The sequence below is a fragment of the Dermacentor variabilis genome, chromosome 8 (assembly GCF_050947875.1).
Source record: "Dermacentor variabilis isolate Ectoservices chromosome 8, ASM5094787v1, whole genome shotgun sequence".
NCBI classification, from domain to species: domain Eukaryota; kingdom Metazoa; phylum Arthropoda; class Arachnida; order Ixodida; family Ixodidae; genus Dermacentor; species Dermacentor variabilis.
Window position 1 is genome coordinate 3,161,703 of NC_134575.1, and position 12,650 is coordinate 3,174,352.

Genomic DNA, 12,650 nt, shown 5'->3' on the forward strand with positions numbered 1-12,650 from the left:
CTTAAAGAGTGCAACATTGTTCATGCTACAACTACGGCATACCACTCCAAACCAGTGGCCTTATGGAACGCTTCAACCGTACGGTCGGTGACATGCTTGCCATGTATGTCGCCTCCGCCTACACATATTGGGACGTCATTCTGCCCTTCGTGACCTACGCTAGTCGAAGCACCACCGGCTTTTCACCCTTTTTCTTACTGTACGGTCGGCACCTGTCACACACCATCGACACAATTTTACCATACCGGCCGGATACACCTGAATGTGCGCCCATTTCTGCCATGGCAAGAATGCTGAAGGGCGCCGCGATCTCACTCGAGCTTTTACCTCCAATGCCAAGAGCACCAGAAGGGCATCGGTGACACCACTTTTGTGGTCACCTTCCTTCCTGGAGCGCTTGTGTGGCTCCTGTTTCCTTTCGCTGCACCTGGTCTCTCTTCAAAACTACTACCCAAGTATGAAGGGCCCTACCGTGTCGCCGAAGGCGTACCCCCGTCAACTACATTGTTGAACCTGTTGAACCATCTTCAAACATGCGTCGCTGTGGTCAATCCCTTCAGCGCTTTTGCTCGGGGAATGCCGCTTGTACTGGGAGTCCGTGCCCTGCTCTAATGGTCGGTCCCGAATGCTGGTGACTAATAAATGCCTTTACACTCTTTACATATTCCACTATTGTCAGACTTTTTTTCTTCTCACTATTTCTGCTATCTTCTGTTCACACATTTGTGTAGACTTGTCTTTATCCTGTAATTCTTTAAATTCTGCTGCTGTAATAATTAATCTAATAATGGCTGTAACCTAAAGTGCTGTCACAGGTTTGGTGTCCTTAGCTCCTGCTCATTTTTGTACTACAGCTGCTACGTCTGCCTCAGGCCCCCTTCTTTCTCTGCTTCTGTGTGTTCCTGCTTTTCTGGATCCTTCCCTTTCCAACTTGGGCCTGGGTCGTCTGCCTTCCTCACCCTCAGTACATTTCTTATCGCCAAATCGTAAAGAGGACCCTCCACACATCTTGCCATAACCAGTCCTGTGTAAAATGTAGTTGATACCTGTACTCGGGCCTCTGGCAGATATTTAATGGACTTATCTACAAAGGTGACGGCTTTAACGTGTCCGGTCGTACTTTCTGGGGACACTAAACTCTTCCTTACTTGGACAGTATTGGCTCCCGTGCCTGTCAATACTGTAGCTTTGTGCCCTTGTACAGTCAACAGCAAAAGTTTCAGGATGCGGTTTCCCCTTTAAATGTGAATTCCTGCACTGTTAAGGCATGACACTTTGTAGTTAATGAATCACTGTGTAGGTGGCGAAAGCTATTACATGCTGGAACATTTAATTCGAGGCTGTGTGACCACGCTTCGCAAGAATTTAACTTCTTGGCAGATCCTGCGTCGTGTAAACTTTTGCAGTTGACTGTACCTCACCTTCCTCCACGGGCATGTTCTGTCCTCTCTGTCCATCTTCTTGTGACCTCATTGCACACGCACTCTTTTTCAGGGGTCTAGTCCTGCATTCGTCTGCCTTGTGACCCTTCTTATGGCACAACTGGCAAATCACCTGTGGTTCTTGTTGACTATTTCTCACTCGGCAGTTCACCTCACCGCTAAATGATCCAACCGGTTGCATAGGAAACAACTTTGCGGTACTCTTTGACAGTTAATTTGAACCTGGCTCCTCACTCCTCCTACTGCTGCTGTGGGTGCATCTCCATCACTTTTTCCCAAATTTCTCAATCCCTGCGCCTCTGCAAACTGGTGGTCCGCATGTTCGGTCATTTGTTCCGTGTGTAGCGTTCTCCCTTTAATAAATATTGCCAGGCTATGGCTGCATCTGGCAAGGAATTACTTACCCAAAATTCTGTTTCGAACCCCTCCATATGTTTTCTGTTTCTGACAGGTCTGTCCACCTGTAGAAATAATTAGCAAGGCGGCACACAAAGTGTTTTCTAATTTTGGTATCCCCAGGCTTGCACGATCTAAACTTCTCACGAAACCCTTCAGTGGTCAGCCTGAACCTCTGTAATAAAGTTTCCTTGACCTTTTCATAGTTTAGCGTTTCCTCCGCTGGCATTCAACGAAACACACTCAATGCCTCACTCACTAAACACAGGCTCAGGGTGCTGGCCCGCTCTTTCTTCTCCCAACCTTGCCCATCGGCAATTCTCTCAAATTGATGCAAATATGCCTCCAGGTTGTCTCTTTGTTGGTCGAAGGGTGCCATTATTTTCCTGGGACAAATCTGCCTCGGTCTAGGAGAGGGTGTGTGGGATGACGCCGACCTTGGTGTACTAATGGCATTGCGGCAACACGCATTAATCCCAGCTAGCCTCAACTTCAGCTCAAGGTTTTCCTTTTCCCGTTTGTGCTGCTCACATGCATGCTTGTGTTCTTCGCGCGCTCGTTCGGGCTGTTTATCCTGCTCCTGTTCAGCCCTCTCGAGAAACGCCATCATCTCCTCCTTTGATAGTTTTAGGTCCATAGCTACTGCCGCCTAACATTCCCACTCCATCTCTGCAACTCCTGAGTGTCAGTGACTGGGCTGGAATGGAATCCTGGCAAGCTATCCAATGTTGTCACCAATCTCGGGGGCATGCATTCCAGAAATGGAAATGAGGGACGCCGAGTGGCACAGCACACAGGCTTTTATCACACATAAAAAATATGCAACACTCCCTGAATACGAATAAACCCTAGGAATGCAATCCAACGCAAACCAACAAATACAACCCCAAGAATCCTAATCTGGCCACGGTCTGGCAACATCTGTTACCGCCTCACAGTTGCTGATAGGGTCGAACACGCTTAGTTTTTGTCACCGGCTTGTGTTGCCTTAAAGTCTGAGCTTCGTGGCAACTTGTCCGTGGTCGGTACTCCTGGCGATCTTGCAGATGTCGTTACCTGAGTATCAGCCGGACAGTCCGTCTGCCTCTGATGCATGTTTCTCAGTCATTGATGACGTGGCAACGAGTCCTAGCCAATTAAGCCTTTGAACACCGCTCCCGTCCAGTGCCTTGCTCAAGTGACGATGAGGTGTGCCGGGGATTGCTTTATGTGGCGTTGCTGGTCTGCCTTCGAAGGGGGATTGCTGCTGGCGTGCCCGGAACTACCGTGGGAGACTGCAGTAAGTCCTAGGAGCCTCACTCAAACCTTGTCGAGGTCGACGGCCATGCTTCGGAAGGCCAGCATCACGGCCTGTGGAACCAGACGCCCGCAGCTCTCGTTGCCAGTACGGTGCTGGCGAGACGACCTTCTTCAGCCAGAGCCATGCAGACAATGCCAGCGTATTGCTGCTTTTCTCCCAATCATGGCTTGGGTAACACGCCTCGTGCCTCCGAAACTTTCTCCTTGTGCGCTCTTGCCGCTTTGAACGCTTTCTTCTCGTCATCGTTGTCGTAGTCGTTTCGTGCCGCATGTCTCTTACACATAACACACTGTCAGATTCAAAAATAGCTTTCAGCTTACAGAATGTACGAGTCTATTCTCAGTCATGTGTAACACTGCAAACATGAATTAAATGTGTTGTGCATGAACGTGCGAAATCACACAGTGATGCGTCTTGAACGCTGCTTCTGTGGTGGTATTCTGTGAAGACTGCCAAAGTGGGAATCTGGCATGTGGTTGTTTTGTTAAATCCAAGCTGTAATGTAAAAGTGCGTCCAAGTGAAGGTTGGGGTCGAATTCATTTTGGCTGCTCACAGAACCTTAAAATGCTTCATGCAGAGAATCTGTGGTTTTCAAGAAGGCAAAGCTCGTGGCACAGACATCTCCACTTCAACATCTTGTGCTCGGAGCTACTCTGTGAAAGATTTTCATCTACTCTTCTAGAATCTTATCAGACTGACAAGTCTTTCGGTTATTGAAGCAGTGTGGTGATCTGCTCTTGCTGATACCGAACACCTGCTTTCAGCAATGCACACCTTGCTCGTTTTTTCTCCGTGTTTGAGAGCATGTGCTGAAACAGCACCATTGCTTCGGCACAGTTATGTTCAGTGGAGTGAGAAGTGGTTGTGTCCGCGTTGGGAGCAGCACACTTGCAGGGTTGAGGCCAGGCACACTCTATATGTCAAATGTGATGAGGAACAGGAGGTGAATACACGCATAATACAGTGGTATACTTTTGCATGGAATTTTCAAGGGGATTTTTTAGACTGTTTGATATAGATAATTTTATATATCCGGATTTGATATATCCAGCATCTGCTGTATTTGCTTGCTCCTAACGAAAAACTATCCTCTTATGTGAAATTGCTGAAGAAGTGATATCAGAAGGAAGTAATAAAGAGTGACAATGTTTAACCTTTCAGATTCTAGTGTTTTTGAACGAATTTCAGGCTGCTGTGCATAAACTGATGGTATTCATTTTACCAGTGGCGGGAGGTCGTCGTAACCATGCCTCCTTACAATGAGGTAAAGTATAAACTTAGACGCATTGTTGACTGAGCCATACTTGCTTTTCAGCACAAGTATTTGTTGCTTTAGCCAAAAATTGCTTGAAGCAGTCATACTTTAAACAGAGCAGCAACAAAAGAGATTTCCTCATCTTACAACCACAAGTCTATAACTGGGTCATGCACACATGGCTTCTCCTCAGCTTCACAGGAGGGATGTGTACATTGTGTTCATTGTTGGCTGGTTACCTATTGCGTAGGAGGAAAGACACATGCAATCACACTTGTGCAATCTCAAACAGGTCACAAGAGATTATGGGCTGTGTTGAGGAAGCTTGTGCGTGACGCTGCTGCTTGCCTTGTTATCCTGAGAGGCAGGTGCATGAGTGAATGGTAATGAGGTGCAGATAAACACCCAGAATGCAGTCTGGCTTGTTACAGTATATGTGGGCCTGTGGGCAACGAATGAGTGCACAATGTTGACAGATAAAACACCGGAAAAGGTCAAGAAAGACATTGCAGAAGCTCTATATGTGTTGTTGTTCGGTAGGCTTGTAGAGCATACACACAGCCAGTGTTGCCAACAGGAAAGGATGTCCTGGTTTTTGAGAAGGAGGGTGTACTAGGAGACTGAACATGTTGAGGCCAGGAACCATAGGTAACTAAGCATAGGGAGGAGGTTGTTTTAACAAAAGGAGCAAAGAAGATATTTTACACAATATTGGAGCGGCCAGCAGCAGACTCAGCAGTAGACTTGTGAGAGAGGTCGAAAGGTGAGACCACCACTTCTCGGTCATGTAGCGAGACTTCAGTTCACCTTGATTTACACTTAATGATGATTCGAACTTGAACACTTGGTATCAGATGTGTGTATACTTCATTTCATACCTAGGAGGCAAATCTGTGGAAGACTATACAAGTAGTGCGGTCGTACAAGTCCCACTCCACACATTTTGCACTAGAGCTTTTTCTGACGTGTGACCCTCTCTATATAGAAAAGTTGACAGTCACTTCAACATATGCTAAAGAGGGTGAAGGTGACAGCCTGCCTGCTTACGAGACATTCATTACATTGTCACATCCCCGCAGGGGCGTCTGCGTCAGCAGGCGTTTGGTGTGTTGCGACACCACGTACCCGAGCACACGAGGGTTGGACCCTCTCGCGTGTAGCCGTGTGCGGCTTAGCCGTGTCTGGGGAAAAGGGGATCCTGGGGGTTGAGCCGATGCTGGGTGTTTGGACCTTTAAAGCCCCCCGGCGGAGGCAACACACCCCTTTGGCCTCTGCTTCACATAGACGGCACCCCCGGACTGACCCACCCGGGGGAAATCGGCAGTCGCCTTTTCCTGTCTCTCTCTTCATACAACCTTCGTCTTTCCCTTACTTTCCACCTTTCCTGTCTCCTTCTCTCTTCTATTTAGTTCCTTCTTCTTGGCGGCTAGGGTTAACCCTGTGTGGCTATCCAACCTTGGGTACACCATATTTGGTTATAGTAGCGGCGTACGACTGGCGTCGTGCAGACTTGCATGCAAGCTCTGCCGCGTCCCCTCGTTGGGCTCCGTGGTGGGCGGTCGGCGGTGTTGCCGAACTTTGATATTTTTCATGGAAAACTCTTTCCCCAAACTTCCTGATTGCCCTCAGGAACGAGGGCGCACCGAAGATGTCTTTAAGTTTTTTGACAATCGTACACAGAACTTTCCCCGCTTTCATGTCATCCACTCTGATAAGCCTGAGAAGACGGTGAGAATGATCTCACCTTTCGTTGTCTCGAAATCTCTGACGGAAGTTTTCGGTCCCGGATACAAAGCATCGAAAATGGCTAGCGGTGATCTTCTCCTAGAGCTCCGCGATGAGAAACAATATGAAAAACTGTCCAAGCTTGTATCTTTTGGGGGTGTTCCAGTCACAGTGACCCCACACCGTACTATGAATACTACCCGTGGCGTTGTATCGGATGCTGATCTGCTCGAATTGTTTGAAGCTGAACTTCTGGAGGGCTGGAATGATCAGAACGTGATCAATGTTAAGAGAATTAAATTAAGACGTGACGGAAAAGAAATCAATACGATGCACCTAATACTTACATTTGGCTCAAGCAACCTACCCGACACTATCGAGACAGGGTATGTGAAAATCCGAGTGAGACCATACATCCCAAATCACCTATGATGCTTTAAGTGCCAGCGATTCGGCCACAGCTCACAGAACTGCCGAGGCCGCCAGACCTGTGCGAAGTGCAGTGCCTACGAACACCTATCTGAAACATGTCAAAACTCTCTCCACTGTGTAAACTGTGACGGGGAGCACGCCGCATACTCGCGGTCGTGCCCCTCCTGGAAGAAGGAAAAAGAAATCGTAACGATCAAAGTAAAGAGAATATTTCATTCAAAGAGGCAAGTAGGCGGGTATCGTACCTGCCCAAGAAAGCCTTTGCCGATGTGGCGCGCCAGGGGGCAGCGTCACAACGGCCTCCGGCGGCTGTCCGACCCACAAGCAGTGAGTCGGCAGCTACGCCATATGCCCCCGCGGCGGTTGCAGCTAGCGCTGCTCTGCCAACCCAGCAGACGAGGCCATCGACCCCGAAGGTGGGCGCAGCCGAAGCTGCCCCAACCTCCGAGACCCCTTCCAGCGCTGGTAACGGCCAGCGCAGCCAAATCCCTCAGGGAGCCCCATCGACCTCCGGGCTGGTGGGTGCAGGGGTCTTGCCTTCCGGGGCAAGACTCTCTCGGAAAACCTCTCGCTCGCAAGAGCGCTTGTCCGGCATCTCACAGGAGGCAATGGACACTACACCTGTCCCCAAGGCGTACCAAACGCCTAAGGAGCGTCGAGGCTCGCTCGAACGCTTGAGAAAGAACAAAACACCTATTACAGGGCCTCGAAAGGGCTCTGTAATCTAAGGCATCCCTTCCGTTTCCATAAACACAGCACCAATTTTTCGTTAAATATGGATACACAAATCATTCAATGGAATGTCAGAGGTCTTCTTAGGAATCTTGATGATGTGCAAGAACTCATCCATACACACAATCCAAAAGTGCTGTGTTTACAGGAAACACACTTAAAATCAAAACACACAAACTTTCTTCGACAATATGTTACTTTTCGGAAAGATTGCGATGATGCTGTCGCATCATCGGGCGGTGTTGCAATTATACTTCAAAAAAATGTAGCCTGTCAACGTTTACAGCTACGAACAGCCCTTGAGGCAGTGGCGGTTCGAGCTGTTCTCCTAAATAAACTCGTCACCATTTGCTCGCTTTATATACCCCCACACTACAAACTAAGCAAACATGAATTTCAGTCCTTCATAGATGAATTGCCAGAACCTTATGTTGTTCTTGGGGATTTCAATGCGCATAACTGCCTGTGGGGCGACTCTCGTGTAGACGCGCGAGGTCGTCTTGTCGAACAGTTCCTTTTCTCTTCTGGTGCGTGTCTGCTGAATAAGAAGGCACCCACATATTATTCTCTAGCAAACAGAACCTTTTCTTCAATAGATCTTAGTATAGTTTCCCCGTCCATACTGCCTGAACTCGAATGGGAAGTTACGAACAATCCTTACGGAAGCGACCACTTCCTTATTCTATTAAGAACACTTAAAGAAAACGAATATCCACCACAAGCTCCCAGGTGGAACATTGACACAGCAGACTGGGAGAAATTCCGAAACTTAACTGGTATCTCATGGGCTGACATGTCTTCGTTAGGAATTGATGCTGCAGTGGAGTTTTTCACAGCCTTCATAATAGATGCCGCATATAAATGCATATCACAAGTAAATGGCTTGGCATGTAAACGGCGTGTTCCGTGGTGGAACGACGATTGTAGGATCGCTCGTAAGAAACAAAACAAAGCGTGGGGGTTGCTACGCGCCTCCCCCACTGCGGAGAATCTTATCAATTTTAAAAAAGCAAAATCCCAAGGCATGCGAACCCGCCGACAGGCCAGAAGAGAGAGTTGGCAGAACTTTTTATCAGGTATCAACTCGTATACAGATGAGGCCAAAGTCTGGAACAGGGTTATTAGAATAAGAGGGCGGCAAACATATTCACTCCCTTTGGTAAACACAGAAGGCGATACCCTGCAAGCTCAGGGAGACTCACTTGGGGAGCACTTTGAACGCGTGTCAAGCTCAATCAGCTATTCCCAATCCTTTCTTAAACTTAACGAAATAGAAGAACGTAAGCCAATCTTACAAAAATCCAGACAGAATGAACCGTATAACCAGCCTTTCTGTATTGCCGAGTTGAGAGCTGCATTGAACACATGCAAAAGCACTGCACCGGGACCTGACCGAGTCATGTATAACATGATCAGAAACTTACATACTGACACACAACTTACACTTCTCACACTTTTCAACACTATTTGGGCTGCGGGATACCTCCCATCCACATGGAAAGAAGCAATTGTGGTCCCTGTTCTTAAGCAGGGTAAAGACCCTTCCTTGGCGGCAAGTTACCGCCCGATAGCTCTTACAAATTGTCTTTGTAAGCTTTTTGAAAAAACGGTTAACCGCAGACTTGTACATTTCCTTGAACTCGACAATATGCTCGATCCCTTCCAGTGTGGCTTTAGACAAGGGCGGTCCACAACCGATCACCTTGTGGGCATTGAGGGAAACATTCGCGACGAAACAATATTTCCTATCCGTATTCCTCGATATGGAGAAGACGTACGACACCACGTGGCGCTACGGAATCTTGAGAGACTTGTCGGGAATTGGCATCCGTGGCAATATGCTCGTCCTAATAGAGAGCTATTTGTCCAACCGTACCTTCCGAGTGAAAGTCGGTAATGCACTGTCACGTCCTTTTACGCAGGAAACTGGTGTACCCCAGGGAGGCGTGCTCAGCTGCACTCTCTTTATTGTTAAGATGAACACACTACGTGCTTCACTGCCACCGGCCATTTTTTATTCCGTATACGTCGACGATATACAAATAGGCTTTAAATCCTGCAACCTCACAGTATGCGAGAGACAGATACAGCAGGGCTTGAACAAGGTTTCCAACTGGGCAGACGAAAACGGATTTAAGATCAATCCCCACAAAAGCTCTTGTGTTCTTTTTACTAGAAGGAGAGGCCTGGTTCCAGATCCTTGTGTTCAACTGTGTGGACATCAAATACCTATAAACAAAGAACACAAATTTTTAGGTATTATACTAGACTCCAAGCTTACTTTTATACAGCAAATTAAATATCTTAAAGAAAAATGTCTAAGGACAATGAACTTACTTAAAATTCTATCCCACTCAACATGGGGTAGCGACAGGAAGTGTCTGATGAATCTTTATAAGAGCCTAATTCGATCACGATTGGACTATGGTGCCATCGTGTATAACTCTGCCGCTCCGAGTGCACTAAAGATCCTAGATCCTATCCGCCATCTAGGTATCCGCTTAGCCACTGGTGCTTTCAGAACAAGCCCGATTGAAAGCTTATACGCGGAATCAAATGAATGGTCGCTCCATCTACAGAGAACTTACATCAGCCTTACATATTTCCTGAATACACACTCCAATCACCAACATCCATGTTTTAACACTGTTAACGATGTGACCTGCCCTACACTATTCCATAATCGTCCCTCTGTAAGAAAGCCTTTCTCGCTTCGAGTGAGGGAGCTTAGTGATGAGATACATGTCCCACTCCTCGAGCTTCGCCTAATGCATCCAACCAAGTTGTTACCGCCTTGGGAGTGGCAGGTCATAGAATGTGACATATCGTTTTTAGAAATAACAAAACACACACCAGAGATCGAAATACGAACTCATTTCCTAGAACTCCAGCACAAGCACTCCTGCGCAGAGTTCTACACAGACGCTTCGAAGTCTAAGGCCGGGGTGTCGTATGCTGCCGTCGGCCCATCCTTCTCAGAATCCGACATACTACACCCGGAAACAAGTATATTTACGGCCGAGGCCTACGCATTACTGTCTGCCGTGAAGCATATAAGAAAATCAAAACTTCCAAAAGCAGCGATCTATACTGACTCTCTAAGCGTCGTGAAAGCCTTAATGTCACTCAGCAAACATAAAAATCCCGTGTTTAATGAACTATATTCGATCTTGTGCAAAGCGTACTCATCTAACCAGAATATCATAATATGCTGGGTCCCTGGCCATTGGGGAATCGAAGGTAATGTTCTGGCGGACGAGATGGCCGCGTCAATCACATTGAAAGCTGTTAACCCTACTGCTGCTGTGCCTGTCACAGATCTGAGGCCTTTCTTGCGAAGGAGATTGCGAGACCACTGGCAACGCATGTGGGATGCGGAAACGGATAATAAGCTCCACCTGATAAAACCACAGTTAGGATTCTGGCCCTCTACTACAAAATCGCGCCGAACAGATGTCCTATTCTGTCGTCTCAGAATAGGACACACGTTTGGCACCCATAATTTTCTACTCACTGGAAGTGAGCCTCCAACCTGTGGTAGATGCGGGGAGAGGCTGACCGTACTCCACGTCCTCCTGGAGTGTCGGGAAGCCGAATCTGAGAGAAAGAGACATTTTTCATTAGCATACCGACAGCACATTCCTCTTCATCCTGCAATGCTTCTTGGTCCAGAACCGCTTTTTAATACAGACACAGTGCTAGGTTCTCTTAGAGATGTGGTCTTACATGTTATTAGTCCCAAGAATTCGTAGCGCCTCCTCTTGAGAGAGGATGTCACTGCGATAATTGTTCTGCATAGCACATGCCTCCAGGCCCTTGTGTGTTTCAAGGGCTCTAAGGAGGCAGTAGTGCTCTGGCATTTCCTATAATCAGATATATTTTACCTATCGTATCATCCTTTTTAAATGCATCTAAATTTTCATAGTACAAGTCATACGTCATCGCCATAATTTTATTATACAGATTTTACGCACTTTAGAGCGTATATTTTAAGGCCCATTTACAGCCACGTCACACCAACTTCATAGTAATCATAATTACACCGCAAACTCATTACCACGGACATGGCGCTCTTTGGTCATACCTGGCCCTTGCGCCTTAAAACACCACACATCATCACATTATCGCATTTCCATGCTAATGTGTTCATATTTCTTGTTTTCTCCCACCAAAGGTTGTGGGTTCAAGTGTCTTAATTAACTATACTTTAATTATGTGTGCCTTCACTACCTTTGTCCTAATTAACACCAAAGGTTGCCAATTTGAGTGTCTTAACCAACTATATCTTAATGAAATGTGCCTTAATTAACAATAAAGGAAGTGGGTTCAGCTCTCATCTTTGAGATGCTAATTAGAATCCAAATTGGAGATATGGCTGGTTCACCCATATCTCCATTTGGGTCATGAGTTCGAGTGCCTTAATCAACTTCTCCCTAAAGCACCAAAGGTCGTGGGTTCGACTCTTGACCTTGACGACGTCCATTGGAATCCAACTTGGAGATATCGCCAGTTCGTCCATATCTTCAGCTGGGTTTGAAACTCACCAAAGGTCATGGGTTCAAGTGGCTTAATTAACTTTCTCTTAATTAACTGTACTTTAGTTCACTTTGCCTTAATTAACCCCACAGGTGGTGGATATGACCCCAACCAAAGATTGAGGGTTTGACTCCCACCAGACGTTGTGGGTTTGACTCTCGACCTTCATAATGTCAATTGGAAATGAACTTGGAGATATGGCCTGTTCGTCCATATCTCCAAGTGGGATCGATTCCCACCAAAGGTTGTGGGTTTGAGTGCCTTAATTAACTTTATCTGAGTTAACTGTACCTTACTTAACACCACAGGTCGTGCTGACTCTTTTTCTTCGCCTTGGCTTCACGCTTTCTTATAAAGAAATTGATGACCTAATTTTGCCCTAACTATAGTCAAATCTCGATATAATGAGAATCACGTGGGACCGCTGAAGATCGTTCGTTATTCTGTAAGGTCGTTGTAGTGAACACCCCAAAATTAACCATTCCACCCATCACTTCATAAGTTGCCACTGTTTCAGCTATCCACGAAAACGTCGCTGTTTACTCTTAGCATGCGCTGTTGCTATTTTCTATAGATTCTGCCGCCATGCACCATCGAAGCACTGTATAATAAGAATGAAGCAAACGCCAAGAAAACTACTGGCAAAAAGGAAGCTCCATGTCACCTACAAAGCGCACTGTTTCTCAGTTTGTTTTTCACATTCCTTGCCATAGACACAACTGTCTCACTCGGGGCAGACACATGATCTATGCCACAGCGCAAGTGCATGTAAATGACACCCACCATTCGGAAAGTACAAAGTGCGACTGTGTGGCATTGCCGCGAATACTG

At 46.8% G+C, this 12,650-nt stretch overlaps 1 protein-coding gene across 14 annotated transcripts in view; it reads left to right on the top strand.

The window, feature by feature from the left end:
* Positions 1-12,650, top strand: part of LOC142589528 (uncharacterized) — a 199,600-nt gene that overhangs the window by 145,312 nt on the left and 41,638 nt on the right. For 13 of the 14 annotated variants that reach the window (XM_075700946.1, XM_075700943.1, XM_075700940.1 and 10 more), the window contains one exon: positions 4,365-4,403. The exons of the other annotated variant lie outside the window; for it this stretch is intronic. In XM_075700946.1, the coding sequence (XP_075557061.1) occupies positions 4,365-4,403 (39 nt within the window). The remainder of the gene's footprint in view (positions 1-4,364; positions 4,404-12,650) is intronic. 14 annotated transcript variants of the gene reach the window in all.